The sequence below is a fragment of the Lepisma saccharinum genome, chromosome 30 (genome assembly GCF_977018435.1).
Source record: "Lepisma saccharinum chromosome 30, izLepSacc3.1, whole genome shotgun sequence".
Taxonomy (NCBI): Eukaryota; Metazoa; Arthropoda; class Insecta; order Zygentoma; family Lepismatidae; genus Lepisma; species Lepisma saccharinum.
Genome location: NC_139258.1, coordinates 3,633,433 through 3,656,550, shown reverse-complemented (window position 1 = coordinate 3,656,550; position 23,118 = coordinate 3,633,433). Strand labels below are relative to the sequence as shown.

Here is a 23,118-nt window from a genome sequence, read left to right as displayed (position 1 = left end):
AGCCCTTACTCTACTCTATCGGGTATGGGAGATATTCGAGAGTACTGTTGTGCATATTTTTGGCTATACTGGGAATATTTCTGTATTTTTCAGACATATTTGTAATTTTCCATGACATATTTTCCAATTTATATGACATAATTACATACATATTTTACAGTTTTATAGGACACAAAGTCCCGGGCCCTAATCATAACTCTTTGCATAATGTTTGGAAATACAGCATGTTCCATTCAAACCTCCCACTTTTCAATCCATCATTGCTAAAAGGTTATGAAACATAATGGAATGCAAGTGGTACTACATGAAAGAGAAACGCAAAGAATTTTATTGCATGACCTCGAAGTTCACCGTTCTCTCACTATGCAGTGCCACGATCGCATAAAGCACAATGGCGACTCCGCAGAAGCAGAAATTACCGGAGAGAATATGAAGAGAAGCACCTGATGGGAAAACCATTAAGGCATGATGTGCGAAGTTTGAACTACTTGGACTCTTGGCGAAGTGATTTATGTGGGCTTCTCTGAAATCCCTCTTAATTCCTCCCCCTTATACTCCAAAACATATCAACGAGAACCTCCGGATTGTTTATTACTACTCCCGTAATTTCTTTGCACTGTAATGATTGATTTGGTCTCTGCATACCAGAATACAGATCGTGCGCACTGCTGCGGAGTCGCCATTGTGCTTTATGCGATTGTGGCACTGCGTAGTGAGAGAATGGTGAACTTCCAGATCATGCAATAAAATTCTTTGAGTTTCTCTTTCGTCTAGTACCATTCGCATTCCATTATGTTTCATAATCTTTTAGCAATAATAAATTGAAATGTGGGACATTCGAACGGATCATGCTGTATGTAAAAAATATATATAAGAATTCCAGTTTAAAAATAAATAAAGACAATATTTGTTTTCCAGTTGTATTAATGCTTTCGATGGTGTATGATCAGGTAAATATATCATAAAATTTTAACAGGCTGGTGACATACAATGATACACATATGACTCAAACTTCTCAACTTAAAATGTTCAATACTTTCGTAAAATGATGACATATTTTACATGTACACACGCAACATTTCATATAAGTTAACACATTACTCTCTTCAAACATAAAAAATGATCTTAAAATGCAAGTTACAAAATAACTTCATTGGAGTTCACATGATGATGATATTTGAATCTCTCGGAGAATATGAATTCATTCCATGTGGCCAAAGCTGCACCCACCTAGAGCTCGGCTCAAAGACATAAAATGAATTCATAAAATTAATAAACATACAATTGCAGAAGTGGCTCTGCAGATTCAACGGCATTAAATGCTTACAAGATGAACTGTGCAACGTCCAGATTCCACTTCACTGGATAAAAACACAAAACCCGGGATAAAATCTGAAGGTATGTGATTAGGAACTTACAAAAGAACGATGCATTTGTACTGTCTGATAAAAACCACGACATTATTTTTTGCATAAAAGTTAAAAAAAATTGTTCACACAGTTCGCAGGATTCTCATCAGTGACTCAAGTGCGGCATTCAAATTCGCAGACTTTTGCACCTGTGCAAAACCAATAGAATTACTTTGACTAGCTTCGTTGACTTTTCTCATCTGCCTGATGCGTCATTCACTGTAATAAAACAAAACAAATTAGTACGATGATGATGATGCTATGCAGAATTAACATAATGAAATTGTCACATAAATTACTTCTTGCACCAGTTCCCAGGAGAACATTTGTTAAAAAAAACAATGATGTGGGGAGGCAAATCCATCAACTTACAGGGGTGCAAAATCTGTCAATGTATGATTTCGAGCACAGTGTTGTTAATTTTAAATTGCAATATTTCAGCAATGAGGGCACCTATACAAGTGATTGATATGCCATTTGAAAGGTCATGTGACGAGCTCTTGGAAGAACTGTGGAAGCTGTGTGATAGTGTCCTGTCATAATATGGGCCTCTTTTGTTCATGTAAAGCTAAAATATGCTTTCTGACTTGTAAACACATGTGGCACGATAATATCTTTAAGGATTCGTGATGGATGCGGTAAACGGAGTTTAGATTACGTGGTACCATCTTGACGTAAGCAAATCTTTAAGGATGTTTTCTCACTTCTCTATTCTATACATTGTTGACACATGATCTGCATTGTTCATACATTCCACATTTATTCGAGAAACTAAAAGCAAGAATGGAAATTCACAACTACAGAGCATTCCCTGACATTCGCTACGAGACTCGGCGGCAAGCGGCCCGGCTTCAGCGATTGCCCTTCCCGGTGAACGGTCGCACGCTAGAGTCTGTTTTTTTCGCTCTCCCTGCCTTCACTCTCTTTCCCTTTCTGTTGACGTTGCAGACTGACGCCAGTATAATCCTCCCTCGGAAGTTGTGTTGTGTCGTGTCCGTGTGTTGAAGATTGTGGCTTAATATGGCACCACAAAAGTTTCCATTACAACAAAGGATTTATCTTGTCGAGTGTTACTTCGGAAAGAGGAATTGGGGAGAAGTGCGACGACGTCTTGCAACGAAATTTCCTGCTGTTCCCGTTCCACATAGGACCACTATATTAAACCTCGTAAAAAGTTTAGAGTAACAGGGTCAGTTCTGAATAAAAGTGGAAAGAAAAACCCAGTATACAAAGACAATCCACTCACCATCCGTGAATTAAAAGAGAGTATTGTACGAGAAATCGGGATAATTACAGTAGACGAACTTGCACATGTAAATGTCAATTTCCTTGGGAGATGCCAGGAATGTGTTGCAGCAGAGGGACATCCTTTTCAACACCTTCTGTAGTCAAGGTTAGTACACAATATGAAAACTAATTTTAATAGCAGACTCTAGCGAATGTCGCAGACCCCGTTCGCCGGGAAAGACAAGCGCTGACACCGGGCTGCTTGCCGCCGAGTCTCGTAGCGAATGTCAGGGAATGCTCTGTATAAAACAAGAGGAACAGAAAAACTTGAAATTTTCAAACACTCGCTGGAAATTTTCAAATTGTCCTTTACACTTTCAGTGGCAAAAGCATGGAATGAACTCCTGCGCCCCCCCCCCCTGAAAGACTTAAGTACTAAAATTAAATAATGAAAAATGTGTTTGTTTAGCCTTTGTTGTATATTTTCCTCTAAACTTATTGGAAGCCAATGATTATATTGCAATCATAAGGCTTCGAAGAACAGGAAGGACGTATTTAGGGGGTCCGGACCTGCCCCCGACCTGAAAGACTAATTATGTATGAAAATTAAATAATAAAAATATGCTCGTTTAGCCTTTGTTGTATAATATCCTCTGAACTTATTGAAAGACAAGGATTATATTGGGATCATACAGCTTTGAAGGACAGGAAGGACGTATTTAGGAGGGGGCCCAGACTTTCCAAGTACTAAAATTAAGCAATGAAAATATTAGCATTTGTTGCATAATCGTTGGTTATTAATTTTCTCTGAATGTTTTAGAAGGCAAGAATCATATTGGGATCATACGGCTTTGAATGACATTACAAAGAAGATTTATATACACTAATACTCAAAATAATATGCATCAAATATTAATCAGAAACTTACTTTTCACCAACTACATGTAACATGATTTTTGTTATTCAATAAATATTCAATTATTCATTTATTTGACAATTTCATTGCCAGGGCACTTGTTTTTATGTAAATTTTCCGATCTTAACTACAGGTAAGCTACGTAATGAATGTGTGCTGTTATATCTATATTCTTATAGTCTTTTTACCTATTCGTGTAATAATAATATAATATTAATTTATGTACTGTAATTAGTATAAATTTGATATAATATAATTATTTTAATTAAAACATTATTATTATTATTCCTGAGACACTTGGTTTGTACACCCCCCCCCAAACATATTTCTAGATACATGCCTGCTCCCCCCTCCATAACATCCCTCCCCAGTCCTAACAAATTTAAGAATGAGAAAGAATCTACTGTTAGATGAGCAATATCTCTGTTCAAGCTCCCACGAATAGCACTACACAATACAGCTTAAACTGCATACAAGCCTCGTCAATCTTGACAAATCTTTAACCACTATACTGTAATATTTATATTGTTCTATCTTTCCTCACAAAACTAGCATAATTATGTACTTTAATCTCAATATCCTTGTGTGAATCTCCTGCTCAGTTCTGTACATGTGTGTGTGTGTGTGAATGTGTTCTATTTTCTTTCTTTTTTATGCATTTTCTTGATTTTTTAAAATTTGTCTTTGTTCTTTTCTTTGTAACCATTCTTTTACTTTTATTATTATTATCATTTTGTTTATGTACAACAGGTAAATGTATAAACGGGGTTAGGTGGGAGAACAGCCACAGGCCGAACCTCGCCCGTCAATAAAGAAAAAAAGTGAATTTGAATTACAGTAGACTCGCGATTATCCGAGCTAATTGGGACCGAGATTACCTCGGTAACGGAAAAACTCTGATATACGGAGATAATGTGCTAATAGGTCATAAATGACGAAACAACACTTAAAACTGTATAGTAATTATTTATTACTAGTACAACATAAATGAGAAGATTACTTTTTCCGCTTAGAATAGGCCTACACAGACTTAAACACCACCGTAACAATCGGATACACCGACAATGTAACGAACACGTGCAACGCGGACGGTGACATGACTCCATAAACAAACAGGGGGGTGCGTTATGAAGCACAATGTTTTCCAACCACTCTCTCGGTTAACCCGGAGCCTCGGTTAATCGCGAGTCTACTGTACAATACACTGGCACCTTCCATTTGTATATTTCGGATTTTCATACTGTTTCTGAATTCTCGCGAAATAAAATAGTTGGCATGACTTATACTCCAACCCTCGCATATATAGGTAGACAACACATATCTAATCCAACAGCATTAATGCTATCCCAGCTATCATTATTCACTAAATACATTACTACGTAACACAATCATCAACTGCCAATCCTACGTAAAAAGCATACCTCATGGTTTCTGTGACCAATGGAGTTTAGTTCGTCTTCTTGGCAGCCTCGTCCTTGCTGCCTCCTCCTCGGGTCATCACCTTCTGCATGGAGTCCCAGATGCCTCCCATGAACAGGGCACAGAACAGGTTCTCAAACGGCACAAATGGATCGTGGATTCCCAGCAGCAACGAGGACAACTGTAAGAAATATTAAAGAAGCTCTTCATCTTGTCTCGGAAACGCAAGTAAATCTATTTACAAATTATTACCATATATGCAGTTGTTCTACAACCTTTGTCAGAAAAGTTCCAGGACTGATTTTTTATTCCTTACCTATGATATTGAAACACAAGGAATGGGTGTTATTCAGTTACCTGATATGTGTTCTGAATAAACATAACCTTGGAAGTGTTTCCATGTAAACTCACTAGGTGGCAGGGCTGTGCTTTGCAACCCACTGTTCGGCTTGTTGGTACATTTAGTTGGAAGTTACTCGAGTGACGTGATGGACATGAATTCTGAGCAGGGAGTTAACAGTGAGTTCTCTGTTAAGCTAGGAAAACCTCTAGTGAAACATGGAATATGATACAGCAAGTATATGTGACAAGGCATTATCAAGAAGCTGTCTCTTTGATTGGCACAAAAGGTTTTGGGAGGGCAGAGATTCAGTGCAAGACGATCCAAAGACAATGTTGATCTAATTTTTTTATGCTAAAGGTTTGATGCACCATGAATATCTGCCTGAAGGATAAACGATAAATCAAAACTTTCATATTGACGAGCTGAAACGTTTTTGTCAAGCAATTTGGTGGTGCCATCCTGATTTGTCGGCATCTTGGCAGCGGTTCTTATTGCATGACAATGCAAGGCCCCATATTGTTTTACCAGTCCAGGAAAATCTGGCCAAGCATCGTATCCCTGCTCTACCACATCCCCCATATTCACCCGAACTGTCGCCATGTGATTTTTTTTGTTTCCCCCATGTGAAAAAGCCGCTGAAAGGGAAGCATCATGAAGATATTGTAGCAATACAAACAGTTTTGCGACAGATGTGCAGAGAAGCATCCCGGATGAAGCTTTCTCTGCTTGCTTCCATGACCTACAGAAACGGTGGCAGCTGTGCATAGGTAGCCGAGGGGACTATTTTGACAAGACCTAGGACCATTAGTCTGTAAGTTGAATACATTATTTTTTACGAGCTCAGTTCTGGAACTTTTCTGACAAAGGTCGTATCATGCATAAAGATATCGTGAAAAACAAGTAAACTCGTACACATTGCTACGACCCATTTTCACAATTTTTGGCTTTAATCTTTGCAAGTTGGCTCGATGGTCAAGTGGATGACTTTCGACCTCCCCACTGAAGTTTTCATGTTGGATTCCCACCATGGACATAGATGTTCTTTGTGACTGTCCCATCAACAATTTCACCTAAACACCACTCATTCTCACTGTCACAATTAGTCAAAATTGGCAGAAAGGCAATGCTAAACAACAACAACAACAACAACAAAAAAAATACAAATACTGTACAAATCTTAGCAAATTGTTCTAGTAGTTACTGGGTTTTGTCTAAGTTTTGGTGAATTTGTTACTGCGCTTTTTATGTAACAAACTTTACTAAGACAAAATCAGACAATTGGTTCACTGATACAGCAAAAGCATACATGACAATGATACAATTACTTCCAAAACACGGGCATCCGGAAAGGAGGGGGGAGCCAAAAGAGGGCCATGGCCCCCCGTGGAAAATGAAAGTCAACCAAAAATTATATATTTCACAGATATAATTTCATTCCAGCCACAATAATATGTGTTAATTATTGCATGAATATGATAAATTCAAATTTAAGCAATGTTTCTTGAGGGAACAACACTATTATTGAGGAAAATGTGCCTTGTTTGCCCCCCCCCCCTGGACAAAAATACCTTCCTTGCCCCTCCCTGGAAAAAATCCTGCGGATTTCCATGTTCCAAGACCTCTACATTTAGCATTGCCACCATCATAAGAATCAATGGTACCCACAGTGGACATGGGAAAATCACTATTTTTAGAGTTAACCATTAGTGAGCTGTCCAAGTTGTCGTATTTCCCCCCCAAGAGTAGTCCTTGCAGAACTTTCATACAAATTTGTTTCTATTTACCACATTGCATTTTTGATGTGAATAACATCCATTTCTAAGAGCACACTAGAATGGAACAACTTTGAAAGTGCTAACATTTTCCAACAGTAATAACCAGGGAGATGGATTTATATGTAAATACATATCTTCATATGATGCTTAAATCAGTGTTGTTTTGTATTATCATTGAAAATTGTCGTGTGTAAGCTTGAAAAATGCTACTTTTATTTTGTGTATTTTTACATATATTACGTTTTAGTGACTCAGTTATTAGCATATGCAGATGATGTAGACTTATTAGGGGATGATATAAATACAATTAAGAATAATGCTAAAATATTTTTCAAAGCAGCTAAAGAGATAGGTTTGGAAGTTAACAAAGAGAAAACTAAATATATGCTTACAGGCCGAAACCAAGTGTTAGGTAATAATCAAAATCGAATTATTGATAACAACTCGTTTAAACCAGTTTCCAAATTCAAATACTTGGGAGTAATATTAACAAGTGAAAATTATATTAAAGAGGAAATAAAAAGTAGGCTTAATTCAGGAAATGCATGTTACTTCTCTCTTCATAAACTTTTGTCTTCTCGTTTAATATCTAAGAAATTAAAAGTTAAAATATTAATACAGAAGTAACTTTGTAAGTGGCATATCAATTCAAAACGTATCCGTGATTGAGAATAATAAATAACATCCATATAATACTACAGGCAAAATTACGGTTTTATTACCATGATTCCCTTCATTCTATAATAAAGTTATATATTTAATTGGAAGAATATCACATGTATCGAAATTAACTAGAACATGTTGCACAAAATGGGAATAAGATAAACATGTGATATTTAGCAATTTAATCTTCTTAACTTAAACAGAATGTTATTTGGGGGATGGCGGATATTTTCTCGAACTTGGACGATAGCTGGGAGATGCTTCTAATGGTATAAATGAGAAACAGTTGGAACAATGCTTTACGTAAGTTTTTCTGTTGGAAATGCTTCCCCGAAAACACAATGGAAATTGTAATTGTCACCTTGTATTCAAAGGGCCCCAGGTTCAATACCCGGCGGAGGGCACATGGTGGTTCATATCAGTCTCGATCAGCTGATTTGTGCATAAAGTGGACTCAAAACAAACACTAGGAAAGACTCCTATAGATCGACGATAAGGAAAAAACCTTGGACGAAAAGTCCCCATGCAGCTTTCCCTTCTTCCCTTCAACACCGGCCATAAGGAAGCATGGCCCTCTCTCCCCCCTCCCCTCCTCGCCGGAGTACGGTGCACAGGAGTCGCGGGTCTGCGCAGGTTGTTTTGCTTGTGGTTCCACTATAGTTGGGAGGATGGGATCCTCCTGCTCCTCCATTCCCCACTCTGCTCATCATTCTTCCTCATTCTCAAAATTAGCCAAAAGTGGCAGAAAACGGTCACAGATAAGAAAATAACTAAATAAATAATGCATCCTCGTTGCCATGATTAGAAAGTTACAGAAAAGGGACGCAAAAGTAGGAAAAATACATAAATTTGAAAACTGTGTATTTTAACCAAAAAAAAAATGTCATTTCTGCAGGAAAGTCAATAACTTGTACGTTCTTTTTACAATATGATAAAAATATATTGAGGAAACTGATGTGTAAACCCGAGTGTTCTAAACATATTGTAATTTTGAAATTTGCGAACAATCATTATGACCAAACTAATTGTAATTCCAGAAACACTATCGTTCTTGTAACAATAATTTCTTGCCAGTGTGATCCTATACACTGACAATGATCAATGCTGTTAACGTACTGAACCATTGATTGCTGGCACTACTGCTTTGTCAGATTAGTAGAAAATGGATCGCCCGTTTTTGCACTGTAAGTTGGGTTTTACACAGTAATTATCGATATTTTGCTGTCTGTTACGCCATCGATATCCACAGGATTTGTTCCAGGGTGGCACAAACGGCGCATTTTTTTCCTGGCGGTGTAGCAAATGAGGCATGATTCTCCCCAAAATAGCGATGCAGCTAAAATAAATGCCTATTAGCCGGAATATATTCATATATGCCAGTTAGTTATCTGGATATTAGAATTATTCAGTTGCTAATGAAATAAATTATGCAGATATTTATAATCTGCGATATAAAGATATTTATAATCTAGATTATCTGTATTTGCATGTAATGGACTTTGAGTCTCTTGCAAAAGTAAGCAATATTGTCATTTATTTTTAACGCCATTGCCACATTCAAAAATTACCTCAAAATGCTGAGAAAAAATGTAGATGTAGTGAAATTTTCGCTACAACTACAGGAATTTTGTAGCTTCGCTACCGCTACAACTACAATTTAAAAAAGGTAGTGCCGCTACAGCTACCGCTACAAATTTTGTAGCTAGCTACAGTAGCGATGCTACAAGTAGCGCACTACTTCCGACCACTGCAGACATGAGCCGACAGACAGAACTAAACAATCATTTGACTTATGAATTAATGCTCCAATTCAATCAAAAATTTTGGGGCATTGGTTCAGCTTTCTTATCCATTCAAGACGGTCACGGTAACAGTTGTAATGCCAAGAGAAGCACAATTAGTTGCTTTGAAACTAAAGAGTTACATTTCGGAGTTTAAAGATGAAAGTTTAGCGACTGACTTTCCTTTCATATTTACTATGTGCGAATTACTCACAAGATTAACAATATAAATTCAGTTTTACTTACGTTTTTTGCGAGTATAGTATGTTCTTCAATTACGACGTTTCGAGAGATAACTTCTCTCTAACTAACTAACTAACTAACTTTCTAGCCTTCTTAAACCCGAAGGTTCATGGCTGCAGCAACACAGGCCTTCCATCTTTCCCTATCTTCAGCAAGATCTATATACTCTTTTCCATCCCTACCGATTTCCCTTAGGTCCATCTCAACGTTGTCCCTCCATCTTCGTCTTGGCCTTCCTACAGGTCTCTTACCATCAGGTTTCCCAACAAGAATCCTGTAAACTCCTCTTTCCTGTCCCATTTGTGCCACATGGCCTGCCCACCTAAGTCTTCTTGATTTAATTATTATCATAATATCTGGACATGAATACAAATTAGGTAGTTCTAAATTATGTAACCTTCTCCACTCACCTGTCTCCTCATCCCTTTTAGGTCCAAAGATTTTCCTAACTTCTCTCTTCTTCACGTTATAAGCAATTCATAGCTTTGTCAAAATTCGCAAGGGAAGCTCGTCACGGACAACTTGACTGGGAATAGTGAATTGTTTTTAGAATTTTAAAGGTTTTTAGTTGTTTTTTTTTAAATTTACACAGGACTAAAAAGTTTTTATAATAGGTTTTAACTTAGGTAACGATGGCTTTTAAGAACGTAAATTGTCAGAGTATAATCGATCTTCCTATATTTTTTCCCCCGCTCACATTTCACCTAATCCTCGATCCTGCTGACTATGGAAGGAATATTTTGACAAAGCTATGAACTGCTTATAACCTGAAGAAGAGAGAAGTTATCTCTCGAAACGTCGTAATTGAAGAACGAACTATACTCGCAAAAAACGTAAGTAAAACTGAATTTATATTGTTGACTGTACATATCAATTCGTAACTTCTGTGAAACTAAAGAAACAGCTACTCAAATGTTCCTGTTGCAACAGCGCACTTCAACTGGTAAACATCAAGTGAACAAACAATGATGTATCAAGCAGAGGCTGCTGCTGTTGGACATACGTACCTTAAAGTACACAAAGAAGATGACGATGCCGAAGTATACAAGTGCGTGTGGTGCAGAGATGAAGTCAGTCTTCTTGTCAAGCACAAAGATTATCGAGGCCACAATGCAAGCTTTTGTAGGGCTGTAAAGGAAGAAAGATCATTAATTTCTCGTCTCAGTCGCCAACCAGATTTAAATTCTGGCCGAAGTTATGATCTAGATATCATGTACTACACTAGTAAGCTATGAGGGTGGATCAAATGAAAACGGAACAGTTGATGTATTGAGTTATATTTATGTATGTGTGTGGCGACAAATAGGGATGTGACGAAGCTGAAAATTTACCGATGCTGATGTACTCGCCGGTAATTTTTGGAACCGATGCCGATATTTAACCGATTCCGATACATAAGATTATTAAACAGAAATGGGATGTTATTTTCAGCATGACAAAAATAAATTTGGTATGTACATTTCTATTGCATATCATAAGTATATAGTACATATATATTCTCAAGAGATGCAAATGTACATTTGCATCTACAAATGGTGGTTAAGTAAACCTTTAAGAAGAACATGGATTGCCAAGAGATTTAACATTAGTACACAAGCAGTTCTTTGAAATGCAAAATGAATTCTTGTTCTGCCAGATTCAACTTCAGAAACACAAGATTTGGAAGCACTTCAGGAAGTAACCTACTTCTTCTCTTATCGCAAATCTGTTCAGCAACACTGAACACTCAATCACTGAATACTGATGCAGCAGGTATGCTGAAGTATTTTCTCAGCAGTTGCTTCAGGTTTGAATATTCATTTTTGAATTTCCAATTTCCAATACAACAGCAGATCCTGGTTCAGCAATGTACTGTTATATTCCCGATTTTGAGTTAGGTTGATCCTCTGAATGAGAGTTTGCAATAATTTTATTACAAAAACTCTACAATGATGAAGAATCATAACCTAATTTTCAATAAATCTTACAAAACTAGAATATAAAACTTATTAGAAGGTAAAACTCTAGTATAATCTGTACCGGTTTAAATATCGGATATTTGCCGATGCCGATGTGTCAATTTCTGCCGATTTTCATACATGTGTAATCAGTAGGGACATTGAATTTCGCGATGCGCAAAATCGCAAAATGTGAAAAAAAGATGCAATTTTGAACATTCTGCACATAACTACATCCCCAATGATGAAATATGTATGAGTTTTATTCACGAAGTAATGCGAAATTTGTGCTTTTCCAAGAAATGAACGCTTTTTCGCGAAATAACCGTGAAATATCATCAAATTAAGTAGAAAACACGCAAAAACTGACAATCGAGGTTGTCCGTGCAAACTGTCGATTTGTAACGAAACGTTTGCCTAAAGTTTCCTACCACTTGCAGCTGAAGAATGTTTTACCTTCGATCACATCAGGAAGACACTGCAAATTGGGATTTCCCATGCACATAATCTCAGTTCGAAAACTTCGCTCCCTGTCAAGCTGCATTCGTTTCTTCCCCCGAATGTCTACTCAACTTCCAGTTTCATTGAACTTGCTAGCTGTAGCAGCGATATGATTGGTCTGTTCTTGCACATCAAGGGAAACAATGGTGTCATTTGTGTTCAGTCATGAATGAATTTTGTTTATCATCATGTGATTTTCAACATGTGTTTGTGTATGTGCAGTGGTGATTATTTTATTTGTTGGACAGCAAAAATATCCTTTAAATACATACAATGAATAAATCACTTGAGATATGCAATTTAGAAATGAAGTTATTTTGTGTTGATGTTTTCTTTTTGGTTGGACAGCTAAGTACTTGTGTGTGTGTACAGTATATAAAAATGAAGTAGTTTATCAATTTATAGCTCTTTTGTATGTTGTTTCCTCTCATAATGAAAAAGTGTGTGCCATTTTTTTTTCCACCGCTGGTATATACCACTGATCTAACATTTTATTTACCGCTCTCCTCAGTTTTTATTTATCATAAATTTGTCTCCCGAGTAATCAGCTTCGTCACATCCCTAGCAACAACCCTGTGTAGAGTTAGAGTGGGGGGTAAGGAAGGAAACCCCAACTGCATAATAGACTCGCCCTAGATAGTCGCACATGAGCACATGATATGCATAGGAGGTCGGGCTGCAGTATCATCCACGCAGCAATCAAGGCTAAACGGCTGTTGTCCTCTGGAGTAGTTTTGCTGCATGACAACAGGTGGCCACATACGTCAGCTGTTACAAAGAACACGTTGGCGACGTTTGGGTGGACAGTGTTGAAACACCCACCATATAGCCCTGATGTATCACCATGAGACTTCCATATCTTTGGTCCATTGAAAAATGCATTGAAGTTTCGGCGCTTCCACTCGGACAATGTTTGCAACTGGTTCCGATCTCAGCCAAAGGAGTTCTACGAGCAGGGTATTCACCGCTTGGTGAAACAGTGGGACGAGTGCTTGTGTAACTTTGGAGATTACGTTTGAAATTAACCTTGCTGATTTCATTCTGTGGTCCCTGTTCAGTTTTCCTTTGATCCACCCTAATACATTCCATGGTGCAACTGCCCTTTAAGGACGAAGGCCTGCCAAACAAAATTTTCATATATAGAATAAATGTTATGTTGAAGTCTTGAAGCTTTCCTGGCGACAAATGATGATAAGGTTCTCTCGGGCTATAGACCAGGTGAGTTGCAGAAAATATTCCAAGCTTTCGAGAGCTAACGTCACTCTCATCTTCAGGGTAGAAGTGCAGTACTGAGCATCAACCCAGTGTATATAGGTTCGTGGAGGGGGGATCCCGGTGAAGATGGCGGACCAATCGAGTGGTGCATCTGCTGGGTGCACGCTTCTGGTTAACTAACGCTAACTAAACTGGGTCCAGTTCGAGCCCCGTGTCGCGATTAAGATTATCTCTTTTTCCTCATGAATGGCTATTGCTTCCTTCATAATGCAGTCCCAGTAGTTTGAATTTTGGCTATGATTTCTGTGCTGCTGAAATCTTGTCTATGTCCCTCATTGATTGAATGTTCTGCTAGTCCCGACTTTTCAGGGTGGAAATACTTGATGGAGCTTTGATGTTCTTTACAGCGTTGTTCTATTGTCCTACCCGTCTGCCCAATGTATGCTTTCCCGCACTTACAGGTAATCCGGTAGACTCCCGGTGTTTTGAGTCCTAACTCGTCCTTGGGGTTACGTAGTAGGCTTCTGATCTTTGGAGGTGGTTTATGAATGGTTTTTATGTTATGTCTCTTGAGGATTCGGCTTATTACTCCGGAGAGATTTCCGGTGTAAGGATGGATGGCTATCTTCTGGTCAGCTTTGTCCGGGTACCTTGGAGTGTCCGTGTCCCCTGATGTGTCTGGATTCCCCGCTATGTCCGAGTTCCCTGATGTGCTGGTCTTCTTGGACAGTAAAAGGTAAAGAGGTAAAGTGCTCCCCTGTGCTTAGCACCACGCCATGAAGGAGTATAGGGGGTGTGAGGGTAACGCCCCACACTTTCTTGATCCGGTCGTGAATGGGGGTGATGTGATCAGCATCATGCCCCTGACCACCTTTACCCCTCAGGGTTTCCCCCAGGTACCCATGTTATTCTATGCTGAGTGGGCGCCGGGGCCGCTTCCAATGTTAGAAGAGTTCCTGGATTTGAACCGGCCGGGGATCGAACCCGGGACCTTTGGCATGGTAGTCAGACATGTTACCGACTGAGCCACCGTGGCCACTACTCGTTTTAATGTTTTGTTGATGTGTTCCGAGTACCCGTTCAGTTTGAGTCATGCGAAGATGCTGTATTTCTTCTGATAGATGCTCCGCGTCGCTGATGGAGATGGCCCGGTGAAATAAAGTAGAGAGTACTGTAGCTCATCGAGTCTGGTGGTGAAAACTGCTGGCATTGAGATATAGATCGGTGAGAGTCGGTTTCCGGTATACACTGTATCCCAAGGATCCGTCTGGCTTGCGTTTGATGATAATATGCAGGAACGGCAGGCTGTTATTCTTCTCGGTCTCCATGGTGAACTTGATATTTGGGTGTTGATTGTTTAGGTGGTCTAAGAATGGCTGAAGAGTTTCTTTACCGTGCGGCCAGACGATGAAGGTGTCGTCCACGTATCTGTAGAAGGCGGCGGGTTTCAACGGAGCTGTGCGCAGAGCTTCGTGCAAGTTTTCCATGAAAAAATTAGCTATGGCAGGCGAGAGGTGGGGAGCCCATTGGCACACCGTCTGTTTGCTCATAGTACTGTCCACCGTAGCTGAAGTAGGTAGAGGTCAGTGTGTGTTTGAACCGACTGATGATTTCTGGTGTGAAGTGGCATTCTAGTAATTCCAGTGAATCTTGAAGAGGCACTTTGGCAAAGACTGACACTACGTCGAAGCTGACTAAGATGTCATCTGGTGATGTTCTGATCTGCTGCAACGTTTTGATGATTTCAGTGGAGTTTGTCACATGATGTTCACATTTGCCTATTAGTGGTTGAAGCTGAGCTGTCAGGAATTTGGCAAGTCTGTACGTTGGGTATCCAATGGCACTGCAGTCTTGTGTACAAGAACCTATATACACCAGGATGCTCAGAACTGCACTTCTACCCTGAAGATGAGAGTGACGTTAGCTCTCGAAAGCTTGGAATCTTTTCCGCAACTCACCTGGTCGATAGCCCGAGAGAACCTTTTCATCAAACGTCAAGTTATTTGAATAAAACATTAGTAGGGGCATGCATATTTAGTTTTTGACGAAAACACAAAATGTGGAATAGCACATTGTAATGTTAATTTTTCATATCTTTAGAAGGTGTTAGGTGTATTTTGCTATCATGTTTTGTTACGAAATGAAGTGAAATAAACTGCAAAAGGCAAAATAAACTCTTAAACACAAAATTTAGTGTATATTTACTGACCCAACACCTTCTGATAAAAAAAAAGGTAAAGTGTTCCCCTGTGCTTAGCACCATGCCATGAAGGCGTATAGGGGGTGCGGGGGTAACGCCCCACACTTTCTTGATCCCATCGTGAGTGGGGGTGATGAGATCAGCATCACGCACCTGACTGCCTTTACCCCCCAGGGTTTCCCCCAGGTACCCATGTCATTTGACACTAGGTGGCCGAGGCTGCTTCCAATGTTAGAAAAGTTCCCAGATTTAAACTGGTCGGGGATCTAACCCAGGACCTTTAGCATGGTAGTCAGACGCGTTACCGACTGAGCCACCGCGGCCACTTATGAGGTCTGATTTATTCTGCAAGTTATGCAAATCACGGAAAATTGATTAATTCTGTTGTAAATATTTGAGAAGCAAAAATGGACTCCTTTACACAGGAATAAACTTAATACTCTGATAACTATATAAATGTACTATTAGAAGTGAAATCTTAATTTTGTGAAATAAGTATAGTTTTTAAATCAAATTTAGGGTTTTATTCAGCATTTTAACACCAAAATGCCATTATACAGAGTGTCCGAAAAGTCACGCAACCCGGTGTTTACGACCATATAACGGAATAGCGAAACGGAATGAGAAGAAATGCTTTCTGCCAAGAGAATGCCCTGTATATTGGGAAAATTTAGAGAGACAAACATATGTAAGAACATGTATGTTTTAATAACAAATAAGCAAAGTGTTGCCAAAAGCGAATTTTTTTTTTTTTGCAAATCGTGTGTATTGATGCTCAGAACTCACTGAGGTAAATTATTGCAACATTTCACAATACCAACGAACAATTTGGATGGCCATGTATTGAATTTGACAGAAAAAGAACTCTGACGAAGTTTCAAAAACATTGCACAAGGGAATAAATGGGCTGTTCCAAAAATCGATGTTTTCACAATATTACGAGGGCCACTGGCAACACTGTTGCTGTCACGTGTCACTAACAGACGTGTTTCACTTCAGGCTATCACACTAAGGCACTTTTAAGGAGAAAGTTGGTTATTCTCGAACATGTGCAATAAATTACATGATCAAGCGAACCAACTTACGTATCAAAGAAAATGGTGGACACTTCCAACATTTGCTTCAATTTGTAGGGATACCCACATTTCAGGGTTGCAAGGTGTATGTAATTTATTGCACATGTTCGAGAATAACCAACTTTCTCCTTAAAAGTGCCTTAGTGTGATAGCCTGAGGTGAAACACGTCTGTTAGTGACACGTGACAGCAACAGTGTTGCCAGTGGCCCTCATAATATTGTGAAAACATCGATTTTTGGAACAGCCCATTTATTCCCTTGTGCAATGTTTTTGAAACTTCGTCAAAGTTCTTTTTCTGGCAAATTCAATACATGGCCATCCAAATTGTTCGTTAGTATTGTGAAATGTTGCAATAATTTACCTCAGTGAGTTCTGTGCATCAATACACACGATTTGCAAAAAAAAAAAAAAAAAATTCGCCTTTGGCAACACTTTGCTTATTTGTTATTAAAACATGCATGTTCTTACATATGTTCGTCTTTCTAACTTTTCCCAATATACAGAGCATTCTCTTGGCGGAAAGCGTTTCTTCTCATTCCGTTTTGCTATTCCGTTATATGGTCGTAAACACCGGGTTGCGTGACTTTTCGGACACTCTGTATATACTGCTTTGATCCTGAAATATGCCCAGTTTTTTTTCCGAAATATTAACCTTTTATTCACGATAAATATGGGACTCTAAACATTTGTATCTACAAGAATTCTGTACAAAAAATTTAAAAAAAATAAAGAAAATCTAAATTTTGTCACTAGTAGTTATATGCTTTAAGCATAAAGTTACTTTGAGAATTGTATGTTCCAAATTAATGAATTCTCAAGTTAATTTTAAGAAATCTCTGTTCCTTGAGAAATTTCATATCATGTACTCTCAACATTAACTCTTGTTAAGGAGAAATCCACTTACAAGCTGGGCTGCATGAATTCCATGGCAGTTGGCGTCCATACTCCTCTGATGAGCCGTTCCAGCAGCTTCACAAATCCAGCTCCGTTACCTGTGTGTACGAAAATATTATTAATGCTTCTACGAGAAGCAAATTTTAAATAAATAATACAGTAATCATATATGGTGCGTTCCGATCCCAAACTCCAGAGTTTTCTCCAGTATTTGCGTTACGGTGAATATCTGGTTCATTGTAGATTTTCCTGGCCTGAACCCACATTGATATGGTCCAAGGCACTTTTCTTCATATGGCAGTAGTCTTTTATATATAATTCTTGCAAATACTTTATAGGCAACGTTCAACAAAATGTTTGCACACTCCATCATGTCCCCTTTCTTGTGGATAGGTACTATGATACCCAAACTCCATTCACTTGGCATCTGTCCCTTTTTCCAGATTATGTTTATTATTTCATTCAAGACACTAATGACACACTCGCCTCCATCTCTGCTTGCAAGTTATCTATCTCAGGTGTTTTACTATTTTTCAATATCTTGACTGCCTCCCCAGGTTCGATCCCCGGCCGGTTCAAATGCAGGAACTTTTCTAACGTTGTAAGCGGCCCCGGTGCCCACCCAGCGTCGAATAACATGGGTACCTGGGAGAAATCCTGGGGGGTAAAGGTGGTCAGGGGCGTGATGCTGATCACATCACCCCCAACTACGACCGGATCAAGAAAGTGTGGGGCGTTACCCCCACACCCCCTATACGCCTTCATGGCGTGGTGCTATGCACAGGGGACCACTTTACCTTTTTACCTTTGCCTCCCATAATTCATGTAACGTTGGACTTTCTATGCCCTCTTCTTAATTTAATCCTTCTTCCAGCATACGTGCTACATCTGCACTGCCATTCAATACATCATTAAATTGTCTTCTCCACCTTTCTAAAATTTCATTACTGTCACTAATTATATCGCCTGTTTCATTTCTACAGACTGTTGTCCTTGCCTTAAAAACATATTTTCTATTATTTACCAGCTTATACATCTGTCTTACATTCTTCTGCTCACACAGGCTTTCCAACTGCTTCATCTCCTGCTTCGTCCATTCCTTTTTTTTTCTTCCTATGGACTCTCTTCTCAATCCTTTTGTCTTGATATTCATCCCTAGCTCTCACTGTTGCACTTCTTTGCTGCATCCTCTTATATACATCATTCTTTTCTTTGGTTACATTTTGACATTCCTCATCGAACCACGTTTCTTTCTTTACTGGCTTTTGTATTTCAAGTACATTCCTACATTACTGATCCTCAGCTTATATCTATCTCACCTTTCATCTACATTTTTCACTTCTGCCAGTTTCGTCCCGATGAATCCCTCTTGTAGTTTACTTCTGTACCTCTCAACCACTGTTGGATTTCTTAACTGCGTGACATTAAATTTCATCAGGCTTCATTCTTCGACTATTAGATATTCTTTCTCTAATCCTTCCCATAAGCAAATAATGGTCGGGATCAATATTAGCCCCTCTATACGATCTAACATCGATGATATCTGATCTATGTCTACAATCTATCAGCATGTGGTCAATTTGATTGTAAGTTTTTCCATCCGGGGCTCTCCATGTCATTTTATGAATATCCTTGTGCTGGAACAGAGTTGTTGTTATTACTTGATTCCTAGATGCTGCAAACATTATTATTAGACTCATATCATTGATATATGTTTACCAATTGTTGGATGATACACGCCTTCAATGCCTATCTGGGCATTAAAGTCTCCAATTACTACTTTTATGTCATTTTTTGGGTAATCATCAAATGCTTTCTCTAACACATCATAGAAATCTTCCTATGGAACTCCTATGGGGGATAATTTCTCGTTAACCTTGATTTGCAAGATATTTGGCCGAGAGTCTTATCTGCGTATGGATCTTTGTCGCGTACTTGCTGTTCACAGAACTTGAGTCCAAATATGTATTTTTCATTTTTCTTCAAAGCCAAATGTAAATACGGAGAAACTAGTACTCACTTTTATCAATGAAGCTGTTTTTTGTTTTTCTATTAATTTCAGTGGCCACTGCCACCATCCTCGTTGGAACTTGCTGTACTGTTGCTTGGCGTGCAACTTTTGTTTATAGTTCTCTGGCTTCCGCTAGGTGAGCTGTTGTTAACTGTGTGTCTGGGTTTGTGTCGTCTGCTATTTCAAAACGTACGGTGAACGAACCTTTGAAAAGAAACAAATGTTTGTTTTGGCTGAACTTGTAGCGACTCAAAAACAATGGCATCGGTGAAAAAATTTCAACCGATACTTACTGATACCGATATCACTGATATCGGCCGACAGTATCGGCTCAGCCCTAATTTTCATATTGTACAAGATAGACCAACTATAGAAAAATATAAACAGTGCTCGTAACTAAATTTCAAATAATACTTGCCGACACTCGTACATCAGTGTCACCTCATGCAGGTTTACTTCAAATATAACAGCTCGATGTGTGTGTGTATGTGGACACACATCTACAGGGTGTATCAACAGTAATAGCGCAAACTGACCCAGTTAAAAGTGCTCGATAATAGAAACATAGAATAGAACATGGGTCCACAAAGGAGCCGTTTGAGATAATTGCGAATGTGTGGTTATAAGCTGCCACCGACTTCATTGTTTGTAAACATCGTCCTAGTTGGTAAAATGTTAATAATGTGTGGTTAGAAGAATCCGTCACTGATTGCATTTTGTAAACACCAAGTGCTTTACTCCTTGTACATTTCGAGGTTTCCTCTTTCTTTACAAAACAGAACATTTCCAAGAGGTGGCGCTGTAATCAAACAGGATGGATACAAATCAGTACAGAGAGTTGTACATGCTTGTGACCAATTCCGAAATGAATTGGGGGTGTTCGAAAGAATTTGAAACTCAATGCGGAATCGCATACAGTATTACATCCTGATGGAAAGACGACATTTTGAACAGGTACGAGTGTACAGTAATTGTAACATGTAACATACTAACATTTGTTAAAGTAAGTAGAATGTTCAATTGAGATCTCCAATGACTTTTCTTACTGTATTATTAGCATTTTACCAACTAGGACAAAGTTTACAAACAATGAAGTGAGTGGTGGCTTGTAACTGAAAACTGCTTCTTTGCGGACCCATGTTTACCGAGACTTTTTTGTTTCTATTATCATGTACTTTCAACTAAGTCAGTTTGCACTATTACTTATGATACATGCTATATATGCATACATATCAGGTGGTTATAATTAAAGTGACGGTGTTCAGAGTGGTACAGCACGGGCTGTAATGAGAGTAGCAGTCTGAAACTTCGTAGATATGCTAATGAAGCAATGCGCTCGCGAATTATGCAAAAAAAAATAGTTCCAATTCTCGCCACCAGGGTAAAAAAACAGCGCTGTAAGCAGTCAAAACGTGGAATTTTCCATAACTCTGACGTCAAAGTCGGTGAAATTGCCTAACCATTGTGTGAGCTCCCTGGTTGTTGTTGGTGACGCTTGTTGCTTTTTCCTTTAGTAATGTTCATGTAATTCGAATAGTGAAATTGTAGCGATATTTTATTACAAAGTGTATTGTTTTCTGCGATTTATAGTGTTTTTCCTGTAACTATACCAAGTTTTGACTGCTTACAGCGCCATTTTTTACCCTGGTGGCGAAAATTGGAACTTTTTTTTTTTTTTCATAATTCGCGAGCGCATTGCTTCATTAGCATATCTACGAAGTTTCAGACTGCTACTCTCATTACAGCCCGTGTACTATAGTTTCTGTCCATTTTTGTGCCTCCCCAATGGCACACTGGTGGCGTCATCGCCTTGTAATGACGGGGTCGCAGGTTCGATACTCAGTGGAGGCACATGGTGATTTGGATCCCACTTCTAACTGTAGGTCTGGTCACGATTAGCCTTACCATGCATAAAGTGGACTTAAAACACCAACCCAATCAATTTCTGTCCATTTGGTCTTAAGATTGCTGTATCTGGAATAGTATAGCTCCAGAAGCCATCAGCTGATAAAAAGTGCTGAGGAAGGGTATGTAACAGATTGTTTACAGAATGTTCCGGGAAGAAAGAAGCAAAAGGAATCGAAACACCCCTTTTTGAAATAATAGACTGAGTCCGGTACATAAAGGGAAGTAAGCGCTCTTGAATTTCGGGCGAAGGAGTGTTGCAACAGTTGGCACGAAGAAGTTACAGCAGTTGGCGCGGAGATTTTGACTGGAAGGTGGTCACGCAAGTTAGTGCTCTGTCTGTTGAGTTTTGCATACCTCCGGGGACATTTTCTTCTGGCGAAGTGGTAAAGTAGAGTCTTCAGTCAGAAGACCACGCTAGTCCGCCGTTGTTTGCATAGGCACAAGAAACGTTAAATCGGCATTAAGGCTCTCCAGAAAAGAGATCATGTGGGAGTGAACTCTGTCTGCAGCAGTTTGGCAGATTTTCATTCAGTGAAGCTGAGATTGCAGAGAAGGATTTTCTCCAGCTACAAAACACCGAGGATCGTCGGAAAAAGAGGACGGAACAACGAGGATTTTAGTTAAGTGGTCCCCAGTGACGAGAGTTCTTGTGTTTTAACGCCCACAAGCTCGATCTTCTGATGAAAAAATCCCACTAAAGTTTGAAACGAATTGTAGTTAAAAAGCAAAGCTCAATACTAAGAATAAAAATAATAATGATAAAATCACGTTTTATCGTTATAGGTAGTTGTGAAAAAGTTTACATTGTGAGTTGGATGTATGGGTACTCAAAAATTAATTTGACTAAAGATTCTGTTCTAATTTTGAACTCATCTCTCTGATCTACCAAAAAAAAAAAAAAAAAATTAGTTCATGATGAGTGGATAAAAGAAAGGAGGGTCACACAAGGGCTGAATAAAAAGCATAAAAGGAAAAACTCATAAGACAATAGGAAAACTCAAATTTTTGTGGCCGTGTGCCTCATCATTAGTGGTAGCAGAAAAGGTGGAAACGGAAGTTAGAGATCTGCAGGGTTGCCACGTCTGGATCGAAGATGTAAAAAACACTGTTCTGCCACCAGGCTCAATGAAAACTCTGAGTGGTGGGAGGAGGGGGAGGGATGGGTGGGAGTGGTAAGGGGAGAGTTGGGGTGGGGGTCTTTTGCACACTGAAGCGTTGGCTGGTTGGGGCAAGAGATGGATGATCGCTACCTCAAAGCAGTCGTTGAAAGGGATGCTGTGATGGTTGGTATGGACGGCGACAGTGAAGTCCAGGTTGTGGGTGGAGGAACTGTGGATGTTGATTCTGAGATTGAGGGCAGTTGATGTTTCCCCCTGGTAAACGTCACCACAGATGTTGCAGATGAGAATGTAGATCAGGTTTGAATGTGTGGCAGATCCCTTTGGGATGGAGGGTGAATTTGCCAGTGGTGATGTAAAACTGGAGGCTGTGAGAGGTGATGAGGGGCAGGTTTTGCACCTAGGATGGTTGAGTATATAGTAATTGAATACTCAAAAGAGACACAATATCTCATTTTTGGTGATATCACAGAGAAATGTA

General features: G+C 39.1%; 1 protein-coding gene across 1 annotated transcript in view; it reads right to left on the bottom strand.

Annotated features, from left to right (window-relative positions):
* Positions 1-906: 906 nt before the first annotated feature.
* Positions 907-23,118, bottom strand: part of LOC145981828 (trimeric intracellular cation channel type 1B.1) — a 99,067-nt gene continuing 76,855 nt past the window's right edge. Inside the window, exons 5-8 of the mRNA XM_083115269.1 lie at positions 17,611-17,698; positions 10,784-10,904; positions 4,974-5,152; positions 907-1,628 (exon numbers count right to left, since the gene is read on the bottom strand). Of these exons, the coding sequence (XP_082971395.1) occupies positions 5,000-5,152; positions 10,784-10,904; positions 17,611-17,698 (362 nt within the window). The 3' untranslated portion in view covers positions 907-1,628; positions 4,974-4,999. The remainder of the gene's footprint in view (positions 1,629-4,973; positions 5,153-10,783; positions 10,905-17,610; positions 17,699-23,118) is intronic.